The 27527-nt window shown below is 40.2% G+C and overlaps 1 protein-coding gene across 2 annotated transcripts in view; it reads left to right on the forward strand.

The window, feature by feature from the left end:
* Positions 1-27527, forward strand: part of LOC136964503 (ras-specific guanine nucleotide-releasing factor RalGPS1-like) — a 127045-nt gene that overhangs the window by 21979 nt on the left and 77539 nt on the right. For both annotated transcript variants that reach the window (XM_067258654.1, XM_067258655.1), the window contains exons 2-7: positions 5088-5227; positions 7556-7660; positions 7965-8015; positions 16985-17068; positions 22283-22372; positions 24510-24602. In XM_067258654.1, the coding sequence (XP_067114755.1) occupies positions 5171-5227; positions 7556-7660; positions 7965-8015; positions 16985-17068; positions 22283-22372; positions 24510-24602 (480 nt within the window). In that variant the 5' untranslated portion in view covers positions 5088-5170. The remainder of the gene's footprint in view (positions 1-5087; positions 5228-7555; positions 7661-7964; positions 8016-16984; positions 17069-22282; positions 22373-24509; positions 24603-27527) is intronic.

Genomic DNA, 27527 nt, shown 5'->3' on the forward strand with positions numbered 1-27527 from the left:
GCTTGCTGTTAAGTGTTTCTTGTGTTTTGTAATGCTTTTTGTGTCCTATGGTGTTTCGCGTAATATAGTCCCATTTAGGCAGGTAAGTAAATGGGCCTCTCGTTAATCAAATACTTTCCAGTAGCTTGCTTTTAAATGCTTTGTGTGTTTTGTAATGTGTATATATTCTTAAAGCACATATATTTGTAATATGGTGGCAATATGTTGGCACTTCATTCTCCAGGAGAGTGCTCGATCGTCTCATTTCAGAGAGGTAAGGGAAGAACTTTTACAGTTCTCGTATTGGCCCAAATGGGTGATCTGGTTTTTTACTTCCCTCTGGAAAATGAGTGTGAAACATAAGTGTTTGTAACCCCCCCCCCCCCTCTTCTTCCCCTCCGTGAAGCATTGTGTGGCCTCCTGGTATGACATTTGCTAGATAAATAAAGTTTGATTGATTGAGTTTGAAAAGTGGAAAACTGTTTATATGTCACCTTGGATAAAAGCATCCACTAAGCAAAATAGATGAATTAATTATGTTGTCTTCACCCCCACCCTCAATTCTTCACTCAGTGTATGCTTGGCCTGTCTTTCTTTCCTTTAATTTGCCCTTTCCTAATTTTTGTTTGTTTCTCTTTGTGTCTCGTCTACTACTATTTACTTACTTACTGAAAACACTTCCTCATATCATAAATTTTTCTTGTATACGTTCTAAACAGATGTAATGAGTGGATATCCTTGCATGTATGGCTACCTTTCACATTTTGTGCAATGGGTAAATGCCAAAATGCTTATTTAGTAGATAACACTTAGCTCAGCTCCATCTTTTTCCCTGTCTCTGGGCCTTCCTCTGCTCTAAAGCATAAAACCTTAATGATAAGTTATATTAAGAACCTCCATTGCTGCTGTAGACAGAAGTAGGGCAAAGTCAAATTAAGAAAACCGTGCCTTACCATGCCAGGCTACAATATCAGTTCCCCTCTCCAGAGTGACATGGAGTTTGCTGCCATCTAATGGGTAATGTAGTTAACAATGCAGAAGAAAAAACGTGGGCCGTGTACACACACCTGCTGTATGAAATGCTCTCCTTGACGTACCTAGTTGTACAACAGTTTATTGCTGTAAAAATACTTTCAAGAGTATAACTCTCATCAACACAGTTTGGCATTGTTTCACTGTTCTCTAATGTACCGAAGCAATCTACCTTACTGAATTACGACTGACTTACTATCTGCTGTGCTGCAGCATTAATGTTAAATCAATAGCCATCAGAGGATTGGTGCTATTAATTTAACGGACACCCTTCTATATTATGTTTTTCTCACCATGTCTTTGGCATCGAATATTAATGTTCCTTTTTCTTCGTAGCCTGTATTTTAGTAGGCATTGGGCAACAGTGCTGGCAAAGTTGTTGTGTATGGCCCTATGAATATTTTGTCTGTTACTGCATGCTAACGCTGGGTCTGTTCACTTTTGAATTGTTAACGTTTTCCTATTGCTGCTGCATGTCAATATTGATTCCTCAAATTAGACGTAGATTTGAGACCATCCTGCAAAGCAGAATAGATTAAATGCAACTTTGTACTTGCTCACGTCACGTCCAACGTTGGACGTCAGTAGACTAATTTGATACAATTTGGTAATATTGAATATGCATTTCCTTTTCATTTTTGACATACCTGCTATATTAAGTTGGTTCTCTGGACTAGTGCAATGCTTCAAATCTGGCACTGGAGGGTTGTTGTTTTTCATGCAGTTCAATGATCATACTCAAGATGGCATCTTAGCATTGCAAATCATAATAGGTTGGCTGAGTGTCTATTTTACAGGAGCTTATTTGAGGTGAATCATACCCTGTCTGTTTGTGGGTGTGAGATTTCAAATGAAAAACAATAATAGAAACCGTTCTCACAATTTGTGGATTTTTCACGTCATTTGAATGTTTTCTGAGTTTATTCTATCAGATGAGAACATTAAGGATGATCAAGGCCCTGTTAATGTCTTGCCCATTTCCCATAAATGAGTCCCATACTTCTTGAAAATGTCTTGGCTGGTTTAAATTTCCAGGCTGGCGTGCAGCCCTTCCATAAAACATTAATGTTTTGTCCTCCGTATGTGTGCAAATTTCCGTTGTAAAAGTTGCATAGTTTCCTATGTTTCCCGCCTTCTATTCTGGCAGTTGGTCAGGTACTTCCTTCTTGCGCATCAAATTGGCATGCTTTTAGACTACACATTTTGGCACGTGAAATGTGACAAGTGAGGACTGTGGCTATGTGTGGTGACAACAATTTCATTTGAGTGCAATTTTTTTTTTTTGCCATAATATTCATATTGAACCGTGACAGATGTATGAGCAAGAGGGTCAAAGTTCAAGGTGCAATATTATAACAAAGTAGGATGTCCCAGTTGGATACATACTGCATGCATGCAACAGTACATACTTTGCGCAGCTACAGTATGTACCAAAAGTAAAAGAATGATATTTGGGACCCCGGGGTAGCCTGCCTCAGATGTTGCCCTGGTTTTTCCTTCTTCCTCTTCGAAAGTCCTTACTGACCTCCACCAAGCTTTCTTACTTACCAGTAGAGAACTTCTGACCTCCACCAACCCTCCACCTAAACTTCACTACATGTGTGTTTCCTCTCCAATGTGCCTGCTTTCAGACCTCAGACCCAACCTCCACAGGCACCCGCCTGGTAACCTAGTCTACCTCCCACAGGACCCGTTTAAGGATTTCCCAGTGACTGGAGGTTTATCGATCTACCGGTCGTCCAGCTGACTTAATCACAGCTCACACTGAGATTCAGTCGCTTCAGTTTTTCATTCTCACAAAGACTCAGATCTCACAGGATAATAACACCACTCTTGCCATGCTGCCTATGGGCTTTTCTTTCTCGCACACTCCGAGGACCTCGGAGGAGGTTTGATGTTTCTTACCTCTCCATAGTTTCCCTGCTTCCTCATTTGAATTCCATGCGGTAGCCGTTACTCATCTTGTCAAGATCTCCATCATTGTACTCTTCCGCCACCCACCTCTCACCTCACCCTCTCTTGGCCTTGTCCTTGATGAACTGGACTCCTCACATCATTCCCTGAAGATGGCACCGCTGTGACTGTATTGGGCAACTGGAAGTCCAAGACCTCCCAGATGGACGGTGTCTTCTCACCTCTGCAGTCCTTTACCTTTTGCTTTCTCTTCATCCCCTGGAACTGGAAGGCTGGCCACCAACTATACCTTGTCTTCACCACTGTGACCCCCCTTCTTGTGTCTGACCACTTCTGTGACATTCACACTCTCTCCACCCTCAACAACCCCAAGAATCCTCCAGCTGTCACCAACAGGCAGAACCTTCGCACTCTTTCTTTACCTCTTTGGTTCTCAAGTCTCCTCCCTGCTTGCATCCTTCGCCATGCCTGCAGACACTGCATATCCACCTTCAACTCTTGCCCCTCCCAATCTTTTGACGTTCTCTGCCCTCTTGTTTCCAAACCAGCACGACTGTCACCCACTTCCCCTTGGCTGACAGTTCCTCCACTCAGAAATAACTGTGCCACGGGCTGCAGAAAGGGAAGCGGTGGAAGTCCAAATTCCCCGACAACCCGGCCTCCCTCCATTCCCTGCTCACTGCATTCATGTCAGTGACGACATCAGCAAAGTCTCTTCTACAATTCTAAGATCGACGCCAGCATCTCTAACCCACGCAAACTCTTCTCCACCTTCTCTCCTCCAACTTTAGGGCCCAATTGGAGAAGGTAACTACATCAGAGACTCACTTCTGAGTCACCCCTCACCACCAACTGAAGTCATTCCAGTGAGGACTCTGAAGTGGAACAACTCACACCTTGCGACTTCATGCCCCATCCTCTCCACCCTTACCCAGTCTGTATCCGGTGAGATTATCCCCTACCTTTCCTCAATCGTCAATTCCTGCTTATCCACTGTATTCTGTATGGCTTAAGTCAACCCCTGCTGAAGAAGCCGACCCTGGCCCCCGCTAATCCTCCTCGACCTGTCTGCAGCATTCGACATGGTCAACCACTAGCTTCTCATCTCCACGCTGGCTGAAATGGGCATTGTTGGTACTGCTCTCTCTATGGTTCTGGTAGGATCTTCCAGGTCGCTTGATCAGCAGCCTCTCGCTCGGCAAAAAACCTAGGTGTCATTCTTGATAACAACCTTGATTTCAAGAAGCACGATACTTGCACTAAGCAGACCTACTGGTATTCTCTACGCAACTTGAATGCATCCTTCAGTTCATTCAGGCCATACGTTCTCTTGAGATATCTTCCAGAATGCAAACGCCCACCTAATCTTCAAGCTCCATTCAGTACTCACCCACATCTAAGATACCTACTGAGATTAGATTGCTCCACTAACTGCCAGATACCGCAAGGATCAGACACAACCAAGACCCTTACCTATGCTGTAGCCAACAAAACAGCAGGCCCTGCATATTTCCAGGGCATTATCCAGCCCCTACGTACTACGTACCAACTCAGGAGCTTCTCTCTGAAACATTGGGTCGTTGTGCGACCCCTACACAAAGAAGGAAGGGTCCTTGCACCCCCATCATGCGGTGCTTCTCCTTCCATTCATCAAATGGCTAGCTACTGTAAACGAAACATTATTTATTAATTATGCCGCTCGTTATTATTGCGTTGTATTCAAGTAATTGATATGTTATTGTTGCACTGTAATATTATTTTTTGTTCACTGTGCCTGGTAGCTGAGAAGGGATTTCTTTGCAATGTGGCCACTAAATACATATCACTCTTTGACTCTGACTACTGAAATACTGTAGAATTATGCACATTAAAGTCAACCGTGGTGACTTGAATTTTAAATACAAGCAATGTAGTAGCACAAAATCATCCTATCCTCGTGTGTGTGTATGGGGGGGTGTAATATATATATATATATATATATATATATATATATATATATATATATATATATATATATATATATATATATATATATATATATATATATATATATATATATATATATATATATATATATATATATATATATATATATATATATATATATATATATATATTGTATGGTATCAAATTTAATCAGGACATTCCTGTCTTCCCACCAGGCATGGATGAGAGGTCATGTGTGCTGTCCAGCTAAGGGCCTCGGTTGCGCCTGCCTGCGCACCCCACCTGCACCCCCGTGAGCATGTACCGGAGGAATGGGCTCTCGGATGGTGCCAGCATCAACTCGGGCACCTCAGAGGTGAGGAATATGTCTATTCTCACTCAATTTCAGGCTGTATTGATATTCAAATGGTAATGATATTAAAAACTAAAGAATATGGTGGGGTAAGTTATTATTTGGTAACCCCCATGTTTGCTGGGGTAAGTTATGTTAAAAAGTCTAGAAAGAAAATAACTTCTAATGACCAGCACAACCCTAACATATGAATCACAAACAATGCGTTTAGAGATTTTGCCATTCAAAGTACAGTAGACCAACATAGCTTCAGTGCTGTAACAGGTGTAATAGCTGTGTGCTGTAATAAACCTTGTTCATGCATCGGTAGAGTTAGGGTTGTGGTGGTCATTTCTGCATAATGATGAAGGCCATTTGCACTATTGATTGTAAATTTTGGTTCATCTCAAATAATCAAATGTCAGTGTTATGGAATTTGTAATTCTGTAACATTATTACGTAACATTATCCGCAACATTACTTCACATTATGTAACATTATTCGTCATTCTATTTTAGGCTTCTTTATATTGATTACAATAAATTACTATCTCTACAAATTAATAAAACAAATATACAGTATTGTAATGTCCTGGTATTGCAATAAATTAAGACAGCCTTTTCCACAATATCTAAATGTAATAATCTCTGCAGGTATCCTTTATTTGTACTGTAAGTTTTTCCTGCCCCACTGTGGGCAGGCCCCCTCCGTGGCCTCAAATGCTCATCAATCACCAGCACTAGACACAACAGAACTTTTTTCATTGAGCCTATAGTTGAAATATCAGTATTATTCCACCCAGAGTGTTTTCACTTATGAGGCTCAGCATGATTGTAGTTTGCAGTGATGGATTGTTTATAGTTCGGCAATGGAGCAGCTCACCACTCATAACAAAATGGTCTGGCCCCAAATGCGAGGAGGGTTTTAATACGAACAGGGATGAGGTAGTGGCCATGGCACACGGCCATGACCCTTGTGGGTTTTTACCATTCACCTCACGTTACATGTCTCATGTGAGCATAAACACGAAGCCCGCTGGGTTTCCTATGAGTCAACTTGCCGTTGGGTGACCTAGCGTCTCACATGGGCCCAAAGGAAAAGAAAGTCGGAAGCCTGCTACTGATTTTGAAGCTACATAACCTCTAGTCATAATGTCCTGGTATGAGGGAATCGTGTAGTTATGGGACTGACTGACTGAAATTGGTGCACTTGCAAATATATACGCTAAAATTCCTATGCCTTGTGCATATATAGTTACTGCACAATTGGAAACGAATGGCTATCATTGAACCTGTATGCAGAGCCAACATATTCTATGGGATAGGCCAGGTATCCATTTTAGGATGTCTCACAGACAGACCTACACTCACACACACCTACACTTAAATCAGTAAACCCAAATCAGTAACCTCATCTGATGCTAGTGCCAAGATCCTGTACTGTAAAATTAAATATAAGGGGAAAATGTGACCCTTTTTTCCATTTCCAGTAGGATTCCCCCTGAGAACATAGAACACCACCTGACATGTATTTGAACATTACAACAACCTAAGAGCAGCTTTGTTAACAGTAGTTTACAGGAAGGAACACGTGCTTGGGAATAGTTAGGTTTATCTCTACATTAAATGTAGAGGCTACATTCATCTCCTCTCCCTTTTTTTGTAGTAAAACCCCTAGTTTTAATGGTCTGTGTGAATAGACATCTTTCCAGAATAGCAGTTTTACTGCTTCAGTTGTCCCTTTCTTTAAAAAAAAATTTATACCGTGGACATAGCCACTTGGTTTTTTTATTTTATATTTTCAGGTGGAATCCTTATACCCCATGGATGAGTGGAATTTCATCATTCAGAACATATTGGATAAGGTCAAAACAAGCAATACGAGGAAAACTTTGGGAATGGATATGGCATATGGTCTGATCAGTGAATAGTGTCATGCCAGGAAAATTTGATCTGTTTTTACTCTGTGTAGATTGGATTTGTCAACTCAGCAATTATACAATATCTTTGTGAATGGGAGTGGTTTGTGGTTTGATATATTAAATACAATAGCTTGAAAGCAAACATTTGAAATCTCAAATGGGTATTACGGTTTAGAAAATCGTTTCATCTGCATCTGTTCTAGATTGTTGTCGTCCCCCACTCCCGTCATTTATCTATGTACGTCATGCATTAAATGACCGTTTCACTGATGTGTGTTGATTCATTTATCTGCTTGTCTGTAATTGGTATGTCTGTCTCTGTTGCCAAAGGATCCATTTGGTGGACACCCAAGTTTCGACCGTCAGCCTCTCACTGTCTTGTCTGTCTGAAATAGGCCGGTAACTCTGGTCTGTTCTCTTGGGATCTTTAGGGCAGCAGCAGCTCCGAATCTCTGGATGGTCCGGGCCTGGACTACGCAAAGAGTTACGACGCCGTTGTGTTCGACGTGCTGAAGGTGACGCCCGAGGAGTTTGCCGTGAGTAAAGCTCAGTCCTGTTTACATTTGTGGCAAAAAGTTTCAACGTTTACCTCCTTATAGTGCTTTTTTTACTGAATGGGAAATGGGATACTACTTCTAGCCCCAAGAGGACTATTACACGTTATGATGTACAGCAGCCCTGTAAACTCTTAAGTAATAATTAATGATGATTAATAACTTTCTTCAGTGAACGTCCTTCAAAAGAAGTCCTCCGGCATCATTCACAACCAGACATGTGTGCTTATGCAATTACTTTTGTGTGTATCGGGAGACTAAATAGATTCATATCCTGTGATTTCAGAGCCAAATCACACTGATGGATACACCAGTATTCAAAGCAATACAGCCAGAGGTAAGAGCAAAAAGACAAACTGTCAACTGATTATTCATTTTTGGAGAAGATGTTTAAAAGACCAAAGCATACACTGAGTGATGAAAAAGCCTGTGTCTTCCTTCTCTCGACCTGTACATTTTGAGTAGAACCAACGTTCAATTGTCCATCAATCTTGCTGACTGATTCAAACCAGATCAAAGTTTCAGTTTTTTGTTGTTGTAAATAACTCATACTGGTTACAGCATCTAGCCACGTCGTATGAAACTTAGCAGGTATGTTGAACTCAAGAAATAACGAATAGTTAATTACAGTACTTTGTGATACCCTATGATGCCGTGTCTGTTTTTGGTACCTGGTTCCTCTAAAGTTCTAACATTTGAGTCAGTTGCTGTCATTTTCAATACAATTTTATAATTACTTGGAAAGAGGACCGAATTATGTTAACATCTTTTATATTATTTTATAATATATTATATTATATTGAACTTTGCAATTAAGCCTGTATGTAGTCCTATGACCAGGCACTTCGTTTTGAAAACCTTGACCACTGCTGCATCCAGAGTTTTTCCGTTCCCTTCCACCGCCCGACCTTAAACGCTCTGTGAGCCTCAGCAAAGCTCAGCTGTTTCCACTCCAACGTACCCCGTCTGGCCTTCCTGCCTGGGCGCCTCCTTTGGAAAACGCCTACACCTGGGAGTTTGGTTTAAAATCCATCCCCTGTTGATGCGTCCCCACAATTGATTTCCACTCCCCCACCCACCCAGCCAAGGTCTTCAGCCATGGGTTTCACTGTAACATCCGTACCATCTGGTTGCCCTGTAAACGGTTCAAAATAGGGGCAAGGTTTCGGCAGTGTAAAAGTGGGCTACAGTTTGAAGCACAAAGCCTCTGGTGTTTTATTTTGCTCTATTCACCTTCATTGTTGGACACATGCACTGTAAACAATCAAATTACTAACTATCCTCAAGTTGTCGACAGAAGTACATTCTGTAGCTACAAAATTGTTGTTATTCTTGGATGAGATTGCCTCTTGTAAAGAACTGTGCCACTGCACCAACACTTGTTCCACACTACCAAAGAAGAATTCTTCAACTGAGCAAGAATACCCATTAGAGCCCGACCGATAAAGGATTTTTAAGGCCGATACGATACAAATATTTGGTGATTTAAAAATCCGATATTCCGATATCGGCCGATTATACAAAAATATTTTAAAAATCCAGAAACGCGTAACAAAACAAACTGATTTCCCTAACAGTAGTTATTTGTAATTTACATTTAGTCACGTTTAGCAGAAGTTCTTATCCAGAGCGACTAAGTACAGGGACTTTCCCCGAGGCAAGTAGGGTTAAGTGTCTTCCCAAGGACATAACGTCATTTGACATGGCTGGGAATCAAACCAGCAACCTTCTGATTAATAGCCCGATTCCCTAACTGCTCAGCCATCTGACTCCTGTTATTATTTCCTCACTAAAATAATATGTTAATGCAGTTTCTGATAAGTTTGTATTTTTATACATTTTATTTAAGATATGAAACCTAATGTCCTTTGAACAAAAACACACACCAAAAAAATAATATTAATTTATCGTCCATTATAAATGCCGATACCGAAAATGCCCAATATCAGCCGATAATATCGGCCCGCTGATATATCGGTCGGGCTGTAATACATCGTTACTGTGTCGATGTATGTAATCTTACATCGACACAGTAAATGAGTAGTATTATTGAAGATGGTTATTAATGAGTACAACTCTAAGGTATTAAATAGTTAAAATTCTATAAAAAATTCTATAAAACAAATTATTTGGTTGCAGAAATGTAGAAGTCAGATTTGCCAAAGCATGGCCGATCTGAGAGAACTCTGACATCATGTTGCCTTTTCTGTTATTATCACCTGCTGGGGCTGTTGAAAGCAAGGCTCTCTTCGTGAGAAGGTCTTGAACTCTGGCAAGGTTATAGGCAGTCATAGAGGTGTTAAGAGCATGATTGCCTTTGTATGGTAATGATTGATCTGGTTAACAAATCGAATCATCCAATCTTTATCACTGCTCCCCCTCTTAAGTGTAAAGATTTAGGCTGTTCTCATGAAAAAACGAAACAAACAAACCAAAAAAACTTGCAGAGCTGGAGTGACTGCCTTTGTTGAAATTATATAATCGCAGTGTTTACTTTTGCTGCCAAATTGTCTGTTTTGCTGGTAAAATAAACCCGTATTTTTTTCTTGCATTATGTAGGACAGCATTTTCTTCTATTATATTAATATTTAAAGATTTGTTTTATTTCTCCTATATTCAGTGCCACCTGGTTGAGTTTTACAGCTACGCTTTCGTCATTGTTATACTTTGGAGACAGAGGTCCTTTGACTTTGAGACTCAACATTGCGATAGGATGTTTCAGGTTTTCCACAGATGGTCAGATTGTACTGTTTTTGTTTTAAGAAGAAGGCATACCTTGATTTAAAAAAATGATAGTGCCCTGGCAACATTTCACAGGTGATTTTCTCATGTTTGTATGCTGTTACAAGTAAAACTTTCATGGTGAGCTGATATTTGGTTTTGGATCATTTACAAATGAAAGCAGCTCCAAGTTCCCATAAGGCAATGTTATAAACCTTCAGTTTAACCTTCAGTTTCTTTTATGGCTGTTTGGGCTGTAAACAAGATCTCAATAACCCCTGAAGTACTCAATTTTGTTACATTCCAAAACTGTCAAAAAGGCTAGACTGTTTAGAAAGAACTGTGATTAGAATCCATAAAACCATCATAATAAGCCCTGGGAAAATCAGGTTTTGTATACTATGAGCATCCATTTCACTGCAGCCTAACATGCTTCAATATTACCTCACCTTAATAGGCACCAGATCCCTCAAGGGGAGGGGAGTATGAAATTACTAAACTGACTAAACAAGTTATCTTAAGCACATGTAACAAAGGGAAGAATGCCACACATTTGGATTTCTAAGAAAATATGATGATGCAGAGATTTGTAAAGATTTGTGAGTGTAGCCATAATTACAGTTGGCATGTTTTATATCTCTTTAAAGGCATTCACCCAAAACTGTACTTTTTCTCAACCTTAAGGATCTGTTTTTGCTTCTAACAATCAGTAAGCATGTAACTTGATACCCTGGTCCAAACTAATTAACTGTTTTCAGTCAGTGCAGTTGACGATCATGTTTTCCCTTTGAGGAAACTGAATGTTCTCATGTTTCTTTTGCAAAGTCGAGTTTAAGCCCCCTCCAGTCAAGTGTGTACAAGGAGATCAACATGGAAAAAAAAGTGCCAGGAAATCTATATTCCTTTTTCACAATGGACATGAAAGGACATACTTCCTTCTCTGGAAACCCTTTCACAGGGTCTGCAGACCCAAGGAATTATAGATGAGGTTGGACAACCGCTATTCACTCCTGTCAGCTGGAATAGTGTTTGTGTACCCCCTATTGCCTCTCTTTATGTCATGGCACCTTTCTTTCAATGCCCAGCCACTGACCTCTACTGCTGTACACCAGGGCTTAGCCTAATGTGGGAAGCACACCTGCCAAGCAGACATTTACTTCACTTGCTTCTCAAGTCCTGTGCAAGGGTGGGAACCCCTGTCGTAATTGCTGGATAAATACAAGCTGAAAACCATTCTAGCAGCTTGATGCCTGACAAGAAATGTGAGGTTGAGAGTACCAAAATACTGGTCTTAATATGGACTAGGGCTGCAACTAACGATTATTTTAATAATTGATTAATCTGTCGATTCTTTTTTCGATGAATCGGATAAAAAAACTAAAACAAAAAACCATTAATTTCCAACCCTTTATTCAAAAACAGAACTGACAGTGCAAATTCACAGTGCAAAAAATCTTCAGAATGTGCACAAAGTTTGAAAAGGTTATTAATATTAGCATGGATTTAATGCTATTTTCCAAGATGAGCAATTTATTTGAGTTTTGTTTAAAACTTTATTGAACATTGAAAGGTTGTGGAAGTAGGCCAGACTTTATTAGAATAATCTGGTGTATATTTAAGATTTTTTGACACAATTTTGAAAAGTTAAGATTTGCGAGGATTAAGCTATTTTCAATTATTAATCGATTTTAAACATTTACATTTTACATTTAGTCATTTAGCAGACGCTCTTATCCAGAGCGACTTACAGTAAGTACAGGGACATTCCCCCGAGGCAAGTAGGGTGAAGTGCCTTGCCCAAGGACACAATGTCAGTTGGCATGACCGGGAATCGAACTGGCAACCTTCGGATTACTAGCCCGATTCCCTCACCGCTCAGCCACCTAAACGATTAATCGATTCGTTGCTGCAGCCCTAATATGGACAAATCGAAGGCGTTTCTCAGGCTGTCATTCTATTTTTACACAAGAGGTTCAAGTCACCTGTAAAAAGGTTTGATGGAACTGTGGTTGCACAAGTAAAACAATGGAAAATAGTATATACACATCAGTTAATATCCGACCTATCAACCAGTCACACCACTCAAATCAACTAGGGCCAAATATTGCAGGTTTATGATCCCAAAATACAGTTGTTGTATGGTAAAGAGCAGAGGTTATGTGAATTTGCAACATCTATCTAATAATGGACTTCTTAGTTATGTCTTATTTATGCGAATGTGATACAGAAAATATAAAACTATTTTACAGCATTGCATAGCACAAAGGAAAAAATACAAATATTAATGTAAACATAGCAAACGCCCCTTAGGCAGAACTGTATGCAAGCACTGTATGGTGTATTAGGCCTACAATTATGACAATTGGCTCAACCATTGTGCATGTAATGACTTCTGTTATGAACTAAATGCCTAGATGTTTGTGGTGGTGAGACAATTTAACAGAATCAGAATTCGGTTTATTCACCATGTATGTTATACAAACACGGAATTTACTGTGGCAGGGAGGTGCAAAACACTAAACATATACAGATCTTAAATTAAGTAAAAGTACAAAAGTTTAACTGTTTCTAAGAACTAAAACATTTGTACTTTTACTTAATTTAAGATCTGTATATGTTTAGTGTTTTGCACCTCCCTGCCACAGTAAATTCCGTGTTTGTAACCAACAGAGAACCAATGTAATACATTTTGATCAACATAACATAAGCAATACATTAGGATCTATCTATAATTCCAATTTTATCACGGGCACTGTGCACTATCTATAGTGCAAGTAATCTGTATTTGTGTGTTGCACTGACATCTTAATAACCGAGTGCATCATGGGCACTGTGCACTAGTTCACTGTAATTGTCAATGTAGCTGGTGGAGTACTTCCTTTTCTCTTAAAAAAAAAAAAATATATATATATATTTTAGCTGTCAACCATTTTGTCCTTTGAATATTTGCAGTGATCTGCACAATACATTTTATACATGTTCCATTGGATATAAAGTTTGTCAAAGTTTGTCATTGAGAATTTGTCAACCCCAACACATTTTAAGGAATACCAGACGGGGTTGGGTCCGAGCGCAGTTTAATTAGAATAGTCGGACAGGCAATGATCGGTACACGGTATGACAGGGCAATATAGGTGATCCAAAATCGAGAACACGAAGGTCAGGAATGGTACACATATTTAACAAGGCTCGGCCTGAACTAGAAACAAGATCAAGACTTTGCACCGGACACAACACAAACAAACACTTAAATACTAGGACTCTAAACAAGACACAGGTGCAGCCGATTGTCCTAATAGTCTGGGGATGCTGAGCGCAGCAGCCAATTACCAGCTGCAGGAGGCTCTGGCGTCACACACATGTAATTGTATAGACGGGTGGCTTTTTGGGTGGAGGTCCTTTCCTTGGAATTCAATACGAAGTACAACATTGATTCAAAAATAGTACACAACCCAAAACATTAAAGTGAAACAACACTACAATTTTCTAAATCTAACTGGAATGGCAGGATTATGCTTGTGTGTCTGTGGCTCGATTATCTCGAGAACCGGGCACTGTGTACAGTTTAAGATTGGGAGTGTGCTGTGTTGTGTGGGACATTGTTTGTTGGAGCAGTTGGCTCTTAAAACAACAACAATATATATCTGAAATGTGGGCATTCGCCACCTTGTTGAGCTGCACTACGTGACGGAGCGATGGATCACAAGTTACCAACGGGCACTGCACTAGTATGTGTGCGTATACATGTATGTAACGTGACTACACAGTTAAACACTTAAGCTCATGTCACTTAAGCAAAAACACAAGGTTTTCACCTACAGCACAACTCTGATATTTTCCATCGACTCTGTTCACAGCTGCTCAGAGCATCATGCAGTATGCACTCTCGGAACTGAGGAGCTCAAATTCACTGGGCCAGTGGCCAGAAACATCTGTGAAAGCAATACTATCGTGACAACAACAATTACAAATTCTGAAGATCATTTAGTCTCCTGGGAATGATAAAGTATCACTGAAGAGAGCTTAAACTTGCTTTTCTCTGCTTGCTTTTCTCTGGAAAGTCTAAACTGCATAGCTGAGTTGTGGGTTTTATGGGGGATGGGGGGGTGGAGAGACAATCGCAGTATCGATTTTTACAAAGCAAAACAATATTTTCAGTGTCTTTATCCAGAATGCAGTCATTGCATTTTTGCGTTAAAAGCCATAATTTGCTTTTACTGATTCAATTTAAGGAGACAAGGAGCAACAAAGCAATGGAAAACAATCGTAATTAAAAAAAAATATCACTTGTTACTTTTGCGTATTATATTTTCTTGCACGACTGCCCTATTACAATAAAAATGCTGCTTACACCTGAACTCGTCAGTTGAGTTGGGCAAAGTATTCAGCCCTGTGATTTATTACCTATGTACTATTGGAGAGGTGTAAATATGTTTGTTTGTGGGACTGAGGTCCACTCTCCAAAGAGTAGATTTATATTGGAGGTCTGGATTTGTCTCAAAACTACATTATTTCCCTTGATAGCAGCAAAAATACTACTGTAGTCTTGCTTGAAGTAAGAAAGGAAAAGTAAATTGGAAGCCATGTGATGTGGCTTAACCTAATACCCATGTATAATTGTTCCATATGTAGTACAACTTTTTTTTTTTTCAAGCACAGGAAATGTTCTGTGTGTAAAATAATACATGTGCTTTGAATGTTATATACTCTAAACTGAAGGCTACAATATGCACACATAAATGTTGTAATGTCTTCTAATAGCCACGTCATTTTCTTTTTTCTAGTTTAGAGGTACAGAAGTGAAATGTTTAGAGCCTATACAGTGCTTTAGTGTTACCCACATGGCACCAAGTCCATCTACTAAGGACCTGCTGATTCAGGGGGAAAGAGTTGTAACCATTTTCAGCTGCATTTTCAATCGTCTCTCTATAGGCGCCATCCCATAAAATCAGAGGTCTAGAAACGGGGGGAGAGCTATAAATATTATTATTCATACCGGAAGTAAACCTGACAGATCAGACATAAAAGTCAGTGAGAATTGTAATTTCACAGAGACAGAGTTCACTGCTAAGTCAAGCTATTTTTTACTTACATGGGAAAATTCAGGACTTGCCAAGATCGTAGGTTGAGATAAAGGTGGAAGAATCAAGAAAGGATCTGTGTTTGTGTAGCACTGTAAAGAGATTGCCTGTTTGTCAATGGGATTTTTCTCATCCTTAACATTTGGCTCCCAACAGTAATGTATCATGTTTTTTTGTTTCCTTAACAAAAGCTGTAGTTCCAAAAGTTTTGATTTTGAATAAAAGTTGCCATTTGAAAAAACTGCTGGCACCTGCATAATGTCTTTCTATTGGATAACTATTGTCTGGATTGCAATAAAGGCAGTGAGAAACCAGAGGGGTCAGATGGCTGAGCGGTCAGGGAGTTGGGCTATTAATCAGAAGGTTGTTTGTTCGATTCTCGGCCATGCCAAATGACGTTGTGTCCTTGGGCAAGGTACTTCACCCTACTTGCCTCGGGGAGAATAAGAGCATCTGCTAAATGACTAAATGTAAATGTAGATGAGTGAGAGACTGCAATTTGAGTTAGAAAACCTTCTAAAGCCACATTCAGACCAGGTATCAAAGATAGACCCTCACAGTCTGTATGAACTGCAAGAAAGCAGAGCTAACTGCCCCCAGCAGTTTAAAGCAACAGTTTTCAGGTGTGTCCACAAATCCATAATCTCTGGTGTTTCTCTAATGGGCTCTACGCACTTTATGTTTATTGCTGTTTATGAGCTGTTGTGGACCCAACGTGGAGAGCCCTGTTGGACCCAAGAGTATTGTTAAGTGTAAATATTTTTTTTTAATGATTGGCACTTGAATTTATTTATTTATCTATTTTACAGTTGCACTATTACAGAGGTTGTTTGCCCAATTATTCCTCACAGCAAAGCATGGGAAGGCACGCTAAAGAAAACTCTTGAAATACAGCCATGTCCTTGTCCAGGGGAACAACTTTTTGCTAGCCTGAAGATTTCCTCACACTATGATTTCTGAGCTGAGAGTTAAATAATGTGAAACTATCTAGTTTGAACTGAGCTATGCTCAGACGACACTGCCAACAATTATTTGAGATGTACTGCTAATATGCATCTGTACATGCTGGGAATATATTAGCACCACCCCAAGGCTTCAAACATACTGGAGAGGTGCACTGAAAAACAAATGCACACTTGTCCATATTTCTTTCAAGCGTACCACATGGTGTTGATGGTAATCTGTTATTGAAAATCATCTACCTAATTGCTGACTAACAAGAATTAGTGATCAGATCTTTGGTACCCATTTTCAATGTTTGCATTGAAATTATCTCGAAAGCCTGAGACTCAATGGCCTTGGCTCATTTTCTGTAAAGAACATTAAAAAGTCGAAATTGGTGCCCCTCACACATTAATTTTACATAGTGTCTGGTGTTTTGAGTCCACATGCAAGCTCTTTGCACAACTCGAGTTCTAACTCAAGCATAACAATCCCCATTGTAATACAGAAGTTCTTTCCATCAGGATAGATGTTGATGTTATTTGTGACGTTTGTGTTTCAGGAGCTGGCAAGTTGTGGATGGAACAGGAAGGAGAAACACAGTTTGGCACCAAACATAGTGGCATTCACACGGCGGTTTAACCAGGTGAGTTGTCCTTGTTTATGTTCCGGTTGCGTTGTCCAACAAGACAATATAGGAACTTCATCAGTGACATGATGTTGGATAGTTTCAGGTATGGGGGTCCTTTCAGTCTCTATATGATCAGGTCAGAACGTTAAGAGGTGTGCGTTAGCGTGTGCCTTTTAAAAATGTCATGCCATGAGGTCATATCCTGCCCTCGCTTCATCTTATTCCAGCTCCCTCATAACAAGAATGAGTGGTGGAACACTACAAAACTACTTTGGTCTACCTATTATTGTCAGTGGATGGATGATAACCCTAATAGCTCTTTGGATGGAATAATGGAATACTCGATTGTTCCGAGCCTTGTTCTCACTTTGTTGGGTAGACCACTCATCCGAAGCCATTTCAGATTTTAAAAACTGTAAATGAGGATACTTACTGTTACCGGTTTGATGTTGGTGAATATGTTTTTCTTTCTGACGCATTCTTCTTGTAAAACAGCCAGACTTTAAAGTAGTGCTTCAGCAGCTTAGCGCCTTGCTCTGGCCCATTACTCGGCGTACAGCTTCCCAACTGGAAACACAAGGTGGAAATCTTATTAGTCAATCATTTAGGCTATTTGCCAACATGTTTCCCCAACCTATTCTTCTCTCCATATTCTCATCACTTTTCTTTATCATCTCTATGTTTTGAACTAAAAGTATGGGAGGTGGATACATGTGGCAGAGCACAGGTGTAAACTGACGGAATTTTATTTTATTTGGTCCATTTATGAAGTGAAAAGAACTCTCTCTCCAATCCTGTACCTCTAAGCCTTTAAGGGCCATAGAAGCTGCTGTTGTTAATTATCCCTTGTTGGGCCTTAAGGATCCATTACTGGTCATTGTGACAGGCCTTTAGAAAGGCCTCTGTCCTCCATGATGCATGTACTGTATGCTGTACTGCAACATCCATACAGAAAACGGGTAGGTAGGATACGGTTTCTTACAGCTTCAGTATATGTTAAGCTTGGCACTAGATATGCATGCAAAGTTTTTACTTATAGTACTTTCATTTTTGTAATTGGGCTGTAAAATAGAATACAGTTCAAATTGTAACTAAATTATTTTGTGTTTTGGTCACATTAGAACAATGGTTATTATGCTTATTTTCCTCTGTCCTCGTTTCACCATCAGTGCCATTTTAAAAGCATACGGTACACTTCAATGATTGATTTTCTGTAATTAACTTTATGATATATTCATAATGGAAGGATTTGTTCATATTTCAGCCAAAGCTCAGCTGGAAGCACATCAGGCATACTTTGAAATGAATGGTTCCATGAATGGTTTTCCTTGTTGTTTCCATAACGAAGTGCTCAGTAAACTTAAATAAAGGCCCACATTTAAACCTAAAAGACCCAGCTGGTTGCTGGTTGTTTTATGATGCCATTAAGGCGAACATGACTATTTGGCTCAGTGTCTATGGAAAGATGGCCTCATATTTAGGGGAACTCTGGGCATATAGTAGGGCCACACGCATACAGCGCCATGGGCCAGACCTTACTAAGTAAGTATCTACCTTCCTCCATTTCTGTCTTATCCATGCAGCGAGAAAGGAGGGGGGTGGAGTGGGGTGGTAAAATGGGGAGTTAGCTCTTATTCTCTGGAGAATACTCTCAGATTTGAGATGTTGAATGTTTCATCACGATGGAACTGGGCTCTGTTAGTGAAGCTTCAGATTTCTCAAACCAGTTATGCAACATTCTTTCAAAAAAGAATTTGAAAGCTTTAGAACTAGAGGCATGAATGTTAATTTGACTTGATTGGCTTCAGGGAAGGATGTTTTAGTCTTATAGGATTAGGTTACACGTAACAAATGTGATTGATTATAGCTTCAGAAACAGCAGGTTTACATTACGTCCATCCTGGGGAGAGGAACTTTTCTCATCAGGGAAAACAATACCGTTACCCACTACAAATTCACAACAAACAAAAGCATTTACATGTATGTCACTGCTTCTCGGAAACGTTCCTCGCACTTAAAACGGAACACTGTTTAGTACTTCAGTATGGAGGGCAGAGGAAAATGTTTTTACTTACGTCCTGAGATGATTTATTACTCTCCTCAAAGTACATTTAATGTCTCAGTTGGCATTGGGAGCCTTGTAGTGGGAAAAGGCTACTTCCGCTGGGATGAAACCCTGTCAATGAGAAAACAGTTGAGAACCTTTTCAGTAGATGGGCTTTGAAGATGGTCCAAGGAGTGGAATGACATCAACTCTGTTATTAACTCAATTTTCTGTTCCTAAACTCCCGGTGCTTTATGTGATGAGAGTACTATATTCCCAGGGCTTTATGTGATTTAAAGAAGCTCACAGTGTTAGGTCGTGTCTCTTGGCCCCAGCTGTTAGAGCCTAAAGCTGAGAACACAGACACATGGCTTGTTCAGAAAGCAGGAGTTTCAATTTTGTTGAATCGTCCCCTCCACACATCCATCACATGAGCAGCCTTCCCACACTCACACAAGCATCCACAAACGCACAGCGAGACACGCGCACGCTATTCTCTGCTTTAGTACTTCAGGGGGTTCCTAGAGAGGTGAAGGTAGTTTTAAGAAACAGTAGCTGACCAGTCATTTCATGGGGGGGGGGGGGGGGGGATTCCATACAGGGATACTTTTGGAGTTGCATAGGTTTCCTAATGTGTTACTTTGTCTGCTCTAGGCATCACTACCAAGCTTCCAGACAAGCACCCAGTTTACAGGGGTCATTGGTTTATCAGCACTTACCAAGGGATTAGATCTCATCCAACACTCAGGTCTCTGGCTGCTCCTCAAAGGGCTCTTGGATTTGCATCTCTCTTTAGCTCATAAGCAGTGGAACCAACTGTAAAATGTACTGGACCATGCCAAAAGGCAACTGTGGAAAAGCAGCACGATGCATGATCTAATGTGTCTTTCAACTTCTTCCCATTTCAAGACAACTTCTTGTCCCAAATACAAGTTATACATTTTACTGGCCTCATTTGATAGCCTTAAAATGTATTATGTCAGCCTTTATCCATAGGCTTTGTTTAAACAGTCATGTAAAAAATCCAAGCCTTTGTAGGGGTGTCACGAAAATGACCTTAAATTAGCTACGGCCAATTGGCTAAATAAATAGCCTTCATTAGACATGTAGATTTATTTTTTATAAACTTTGACTTTAATGATGTTTAAAGCACATATGAAATAAATGCAATTGAAGTCAAGTCAAGAGTATAAGACATTATAGACTTCCTGGAACATTAAGGCATAAAATAAATGGCATAAAATAAATAAACAGTCTTTCCACTGGTAGTGGAAAGACTGTTGAGTAAGTTAAGTTACACTGACACACTTGTCACTTCGTGCAAATCTAATCCTAAACAGTTATGACTTGTAGGATTACACTGGAAAACTCATAAACTTAGCAGTAATGGTTTCTGATTTGTTTCCAAACTGACAGTCACAATCGGATCACAAACAGATCAATGAAGAAAGACAGGAAACTGAGGGAGAGAGTGGGTAGGACATGCAGGACATGTCTCATTGGAACCCATGCCCCTGTGGTAGGCCTCAGCCCACACAACACACTTGACCTGTGAGCCACCGGGACGCCCCACAATCGTATTTTATTTAGATGAACCTTGTTCAGTAGCTGATGTTTGAAGTCTGACTCCAAAAGGAGTCACCTCATGCGGAACTGGAATGTTAACACATTTCTGACAGACTGGCTGCAACGTTTATTTTACCAACGCACATTTGGTTAACTCTGCAAAGGTTGTGTCTGTCTTCAATATTTGTGGTTTGAAGGAGTGGCCCAAAGTAGGTATTATTTCTTCACTAGATTTTTTTTTTTGTCCAAAATAAAACGTCAAAGGCTGAATTCCATGATTTCAGCATAAAGAAATCTAGTGTATGTTTGAATATGATGAGTCTGTTTTGGATAGCAGTGTGTAGTGAATTTTAATGTTGATTACATCAGTGAATCATGACTACAACAAATACAATGTTTCTAGATAGACATACGAAGGTTAAATAATGTTATAGGCTATTTCACCTGCAGATATAGACAAACTCGAACACATAAACATTCACAGATGTAGAGTTAACGACTCAATTCCTTGATGCCTGTTGTGGAGTGAGTTTTGTTTACTATCATGGCTATACATCATCCTGTTTATTGAATGTTTAGGACATGCCAGCAGGAAAACCATATGTAGCTACACCTATATACATTATATTTCATTTTAGAGGACAGTTTCCCATGTGGTGCCTTTGCTAGAAAATGTCTGAGAGCAAGAGTATTGCGAGGGGAGGGGGGGGGGGGGGAGGGGGTTCTTCTCAAAGTGATTTCTTGTGATGGAGTTTATCAGTTCTTCCTGTCTTTCAAATTAAATCTTCCAAAGTCTACAGGTCGGATGTTGTAGTTGCTTGGTCAATGGAACTAACTGGTTTTACCCTGTGGTGGTAGGATGTCATGGGCCACAATGGGACAATTGCTGCAGCTTTTAAAAGCCTTAACCTGTTTTGCTCTTAAAGGGAACTGTCAGTGAACTCTATTCACTTTAATTGAATTGAATGTGAAGCTGAAGAACATTTTTTTTGTGGTGAAAGACTTGGCTTTCAAATGGAATAAAACTGTCATTGATTTGGATTCATCAATCTTTTCCTCTCGTGGAATAATTGCAAAATGGTTTACAAAGGCCCTTCATTGCCAGTTGACAAAAATTCCATGGATGGCCTCTTTTGCAAAACTCAGCCAAAGACAAGCCTACATGAATTACATGCTGTATTCACATGACTACAATGAGAATTACGATCAAGGAAATCAAAATGGCTTTTGAGGGGTTTTCCCCAAACGTATTACTTTAATATGGGTTTTCAGTTCAGAATGTCTTTTTTCTGGGTTGCTAGACATTTTGTCTGGGTGAGCAATCATGCTGCAGCTCTGCTCACGCTGCCGTCTGATAGGTGACGCTCTGAGCTGTATTTTTCATGCCACTGTTGGTACATTTTGCATAGATTCCATAAGGTTTGCCTCAAACTAGATAGCACAAGCACAAGTGGGTTGGGAAGCCTCTTCATGAGTGACTTTTTCCAGAATGTAATTGACTCCGCCGAGTTGCAATAGAAATAACAGATGAGGGCATGATGAACAGGATACTAGCGTTAATGTTGAGAAATTTTATATTTTTAAAACATGCTGAGTAACTGTCTCATTTTATTTTTCAGGTTAGCTTTTGGCTTGTGAGAGAAATCCTGACGGCCCAGACCCTGAAGATCAGAGCAGAAATACTGGGACATTTTGTAAAAATAGCAAAGGTGAGTTGATTTGCATAAGAGAGACACAGCCCAACTGACTCAAACACAATTTCAACAATCCGATCTGCTTGTTAAACTAAAAAACATGATGGGAAAAGTCATAAAGTTAAAAATAATCTTATCCTCACATACCCCTCAGTATTTAGGTCCAACAGAGTAAACTTACAACGGTCAGTTGGTGGTACCCATGTGTTGCCCGTATGTTAGGCGAAAGTGGGGAGCAACATCCCGGGCAAAAGGCCCAACTGTAGCATGTAGCAACATCCTAGTATCAAATAGAGTATGAAGGTTTGAAAATAAGTAGTGCTGTAGCTGTTTTCTTAATATTGGGTCAGACAGTACAGTTTGAAAACCCATTCCAACAGTGAGATTATCTGTTAATAAGAATGGTCACTTACAGTGTTTGTTTTGTGTCAATAAAACAACAGAGTCATGCTCCAGTTCCATACATTTACATTTAGTCATTTAGCAGACGCTCTTATCCAGAGCGACTTACATTACAGGGACACAGTACAGGGACATTCCCCCGAGGCAAGTAGGGGGAAGTGCCTTGCCCAAGGACACAACGTCAGTTGGCATGACCGGGAATCGAACTGGCAACCTTCGGATTACTAGCCCGATTCCCTCACCGCTCAGCCACCTGCCTCCCTCATGCCTCATACCTTCTCCATAGAGAAGCAGCCAGGCCTGCAGCCAGGCCTGTACTGTAGCCAGGCCTGTACTGTAGCTTTTTTGAAACAAGGTCCTGGTAATGTGATCTGGGCCAAAGTGAGTCAGCGATATTTTATAATAGGCGCCTAAATACAAATAGACTCTTCCCTTCCATTTATTCTAATCTTTTCAGTTATTTGTTTTCCATAACTTGGTTACACGAGTCACGGTGCACATTATTTATCTTGCAGAGCTTAAAGGTAATGAAGTCAAATGAAATGTTGTGAAGTAAATGTAGAAAAAGTGGCCAAGCTCTTCTAATAGCTTTTGAAAACCGAATAAGAAGTTTGTTGGCAAGTGTCTTCTGAAATACATAATTAACTAAACACTTAACTTTAATTATTTTAATATTAGTTCACAGAAGGAAAACCTCAAATGAATCTGGTAATAACCAACTCAGTAAATCAAATCAAATGCAGATTTCAAGAACAAGTAACTATGAATATGTACCTCCACTGTAACATAAGTGTGGATCTAATATGCTGAAACATTTATCATATTGTATCATCATTTAAATAAGATTTCATGATTTGAGTCCATCATTATTAGTGTGAAAGGAGGCATGTGCCCAACTAGGTATGAGATATATTTTATTCTAGCCACAGGAAGGCCACTGTGATTAAATGTAAGTGAATCTAACCTAATTCACACACGAACAAGGTAAATGAAGGGACTTCAATCAACAAAAAATTCAAGGATTTTTTTTCCCTTCAGCATAAACATAACTTGTGATTTTTAGCTGATTATACCCTATAAAATCACACACTTAATAAAAAACATAAGTATGTACAATCCAGAATACTTAATGTTAGTGGGACATTGTGCTACTTATGGCAGCATATGGGTGGAATGGGAAAACGGACCATCCAGTGACTAAAACAGAAGGGTCTCTCTCCTCCTGGCCAATCAGGGGCTGGCAGTAGAGAGGGTTCTTCCCAGAGGTCATAGTACGGGGTGGAAAGTTGAGAGCTCAGCGGAACTATGACATCATGGACCTGGCAAGCAGCAGGGATATCGACTGTTGAAAATGGAAAAGCCTTTTAAACATTGACACCCGTTTAGGAAAAATACAAACTGAGGAGGAGAAGGAAGGTTTTTTGCTGCAGTCACTTCTTCGATTGAATAATGTCGAAAATAACGATAGAAAACCCCTGGTAATTTTAAGGATTTGCTGTACTTTTTGTACCAAATGTGATTTCACTGCCAATTTGTTGTTAGAGAACTTTTCCCAGTTTGAATTCCCAGAAGTTTAAATATATCCACTATGATTTTGTTAATCACAAAATGGCACACTATTCATCAACACAAATACAAAGCATTTCTCAATTTGAATCAGGTTCCAACTCATAGTATGGTTAAATAACCTTTAAAATGATCCTATGTTGCAAAATGTTTAATTTGTTGGTTGTTCTGTGTTCTTTTTCAGAAACTGTTGGAACTGAATAACCTCCATTCTCTGGTGTCTGTCGTGTCAGCGTTACAAAGTGCTCCTATATTCAGACTGAGCAAAACATGGGCGGTAAGACACCATTTAACTTTGGCTTCTAATGTATGTGATGTTTAAAATTCAAGACTCTTTCTTCAGAGATGGAAAGAAAAGGGTAAAACCCACCCATTTACAATAATTTTATATCAATGTCTCAGACACTATAGATAATTGTGTTTGTTACTTTCCTGTGACACTACCTTTGAACCATGGTTCAAAGCTCTCTCACTTAGTTTTATCCAAAGAGAAAAGTGGGTTGTCAGTGTTGCACCCCTATGGCACTGATTGAGAGTAGTGCAATACCTTTGACATTAGCTCCCCCCCCCCCCTGTGAGCTAAGCTGAAACATACACTGTGGATTCCTAAATGGAAAACCTTAATGTCTTCATTTCATAACTGTAGAAAGTTGTTGAAAGATAAAAAGTCCTTCTGGGAAACAAAATCAACAAAAGGAAGCAGGCTGAAATCCCTTTTTTCCCCTAACTGTCGTTTATTGAGTATCAACCAGAGAAATACTCCAACCACAATAGCCGTGTTCCACTGTAACTGTACATTCCACAGAGATGCTGACTTCCCCCGACTGCTGCTTTGCTGGGACTCTCCCTTATGTTCCCAACCCTTGCCCATGCCTCCATAATACTTTAAAGAGAGGACAAATGTACATTTTGGAATCTTGTTCTATTACCTGGGTATACATTGCCCAGGTCAGCAAAATAATATCGACATGTCATGTCATCCTACCATCGGAAAACTGAGTCCCAACGAGACGGAGCTGCTCTTCATCACTGCCAGCCGCTCCCTAGCACGAGAGCTCTCCATCACTATCGACGGCTCCTCTGTGGCAGCCTCTTGCTCGGCAAGAAACCAAGGTGTTTTCCTCAATGACGGCTTGTATTTCAAGAAAAGCAGACCTGTCAGTATTTTCTACCCGACATCAAGAGGATCCGTCAGTTTGCTGACAAGAGTACTCCTCCCAGCTGCCCGTCCGGGCCGCAGCATATAACTGTCCTGTCTACTGCAACTCCCTTATCGCTGGCCCACCAGCATGTGTCATAAGCCTTTTGCAGATACTCCAGAATGCAGCCACGTGCCTAATCTTCAAGCACTTAAAGTACTCAGACACAACCCCCCCTACTGAGGTTGCTACACTAGCTGCCGGATGCGGCAAGGATCAGACACGCAGGACGGGCCATGCATACCTCCAGGACATAATTCAGCCATACGTACCAACTTTGGCTCTTAGCTCTGCGATATGGAGTTGGCTCATGACCCCTGCGCGAAGACCGAAGGGTCCTCACACTCACCATTTGATGCGCTTCCCCTTCCATACTCTACAGGGGTGGAATAACCTCCCCATTCAACTACGCACCTCATCGTCCCTACCGTCTGTCCAATTAGGTTTCTAGATGCTTCTCTTCGAGCTTCACAACAACTAACTATTTTTCACTTACTTTACATTTAGTCATTCAGCAGGTGCTCTCATCCAGAGCGACTTACAGCAAGTACAGGGACATTCCCCCAAGGCAAGTAGGGTGAAGTGCCTTGCCCACACAACGTTATTTTGCACGACCAGGAATCGAACCGGCAAACTTCTGATTAATAGCCCGATTCCCTAACCGCTCAGCTATCTGACCCCCATGACCTAAGGACACCGACAACAGCAATTAGCAGTATATTGCTTCTTGTCACAGTTTGAATTTGTCCTTTCTCTGCATGCTCTATGTGAGATCCTGTTGTACCAGAGACCAAAGATGGCTCCCACTAAATAGTTTGATGGGGCATATGATCATAAGATATGTTGTTGTTTTTTACTGCGCTATATTATGTAATATTGTAGTTGAGATGTCGTGGTTGCAATAGTTGAAATGATCATTGTTCTCCGTGCCTGGTTGCTGAGATGCGGTTACTTTGCACTGGGCATGGCCAATATAGTACAGCCCATTCCTTGACCGAAATACTGGTAAAACTATGCATTTCTGATGTCAGTGTGGATAAAAGCATCTGCTATATGTGTAAAAGGTATATGTACTTTTATCTATTTTTTTCTGCTGCAGTTTTTTGCACTGGTCTTATATATTGAAAATAAATCAATGAAAACACTGGCTTTCACTGCAATGTATTTGCTTATTTATATCAGCTGTTTGGCAACCAGTATTCTTTCCAGGTTTTCAATTGAGTAATCATTAGTCAGTAATGCTATATCTCACGGATAAGTCTCTCTTCTCGTTTGTTTTTCATGAAGGAAGTGTTTTCTAGCCCACTTTGGTAGCATGCTTCATGGTTTTAGGATTACTCACTCGCTGAATAGCTTTTCATGTGTTATCCCAGGATGCTCTTAACACGTTCACGCACACACACCGAAGCACACAGCCCAGATTATTACCCGTGGATTCAAAGTGGAATTTAAAAGTACTGTCCTACGTTCCAGAAAAGAGAAAAGGAAAAAATCCCCATCATCCGAAAGTGATATTTTTGCCTGGCAGAACATGTGCATGTGTCTCTATTGAATCCAGTTGAATGAATGTTAGGATTTTGGAGAGATGCGACAATTTGATCCTCCACAAGCAGCTAAGGAATACAGTAAAACTGTGGAAACAATGATCAAGTCTGAATGTGTAGGCCTGTTTGGCCCTTGAAGCAGGTTACACATGGCATCTGAGTAATGGGTTGTTTACGGGTTTGCATCAAGGGCTGGATAATGAGGCATTCAATTATTTTTCTTTATAATCGTGTCCGTGGCAGTTTGGAACTCAGTGGTGGGCGATGCAACAGATGATGGCCTATTATACGCTCTACGTGCCTCATCACATGGCGGCCCCTCTCTGAGAGTCTGTGTGCTCTACCATGTCTGTCACTCCTAGACGCTTCCACTTCACAGATATAGCACTTATCAGGTTGATCAGGGCTAATTCAGTAGGACTGACATCTCACTAACTGACTTGTGGCATCCGACAATAG

Source organism: Osmerus mordax, chromosome 20 (assembly GCF_038355195.1).
Source record: "Osmerus mordax isolate fOsmMor3 chromosome 20, fOsmMor3.pri, whole genome shotgun sequence".
In the NCBI taxonomy this organism is placed as follows: Eukaryota; Metazoa; Chordata; class Actinopteri; order Osmeriformes; family Osmeridae; genus Osmerus; species Osmerus mordax.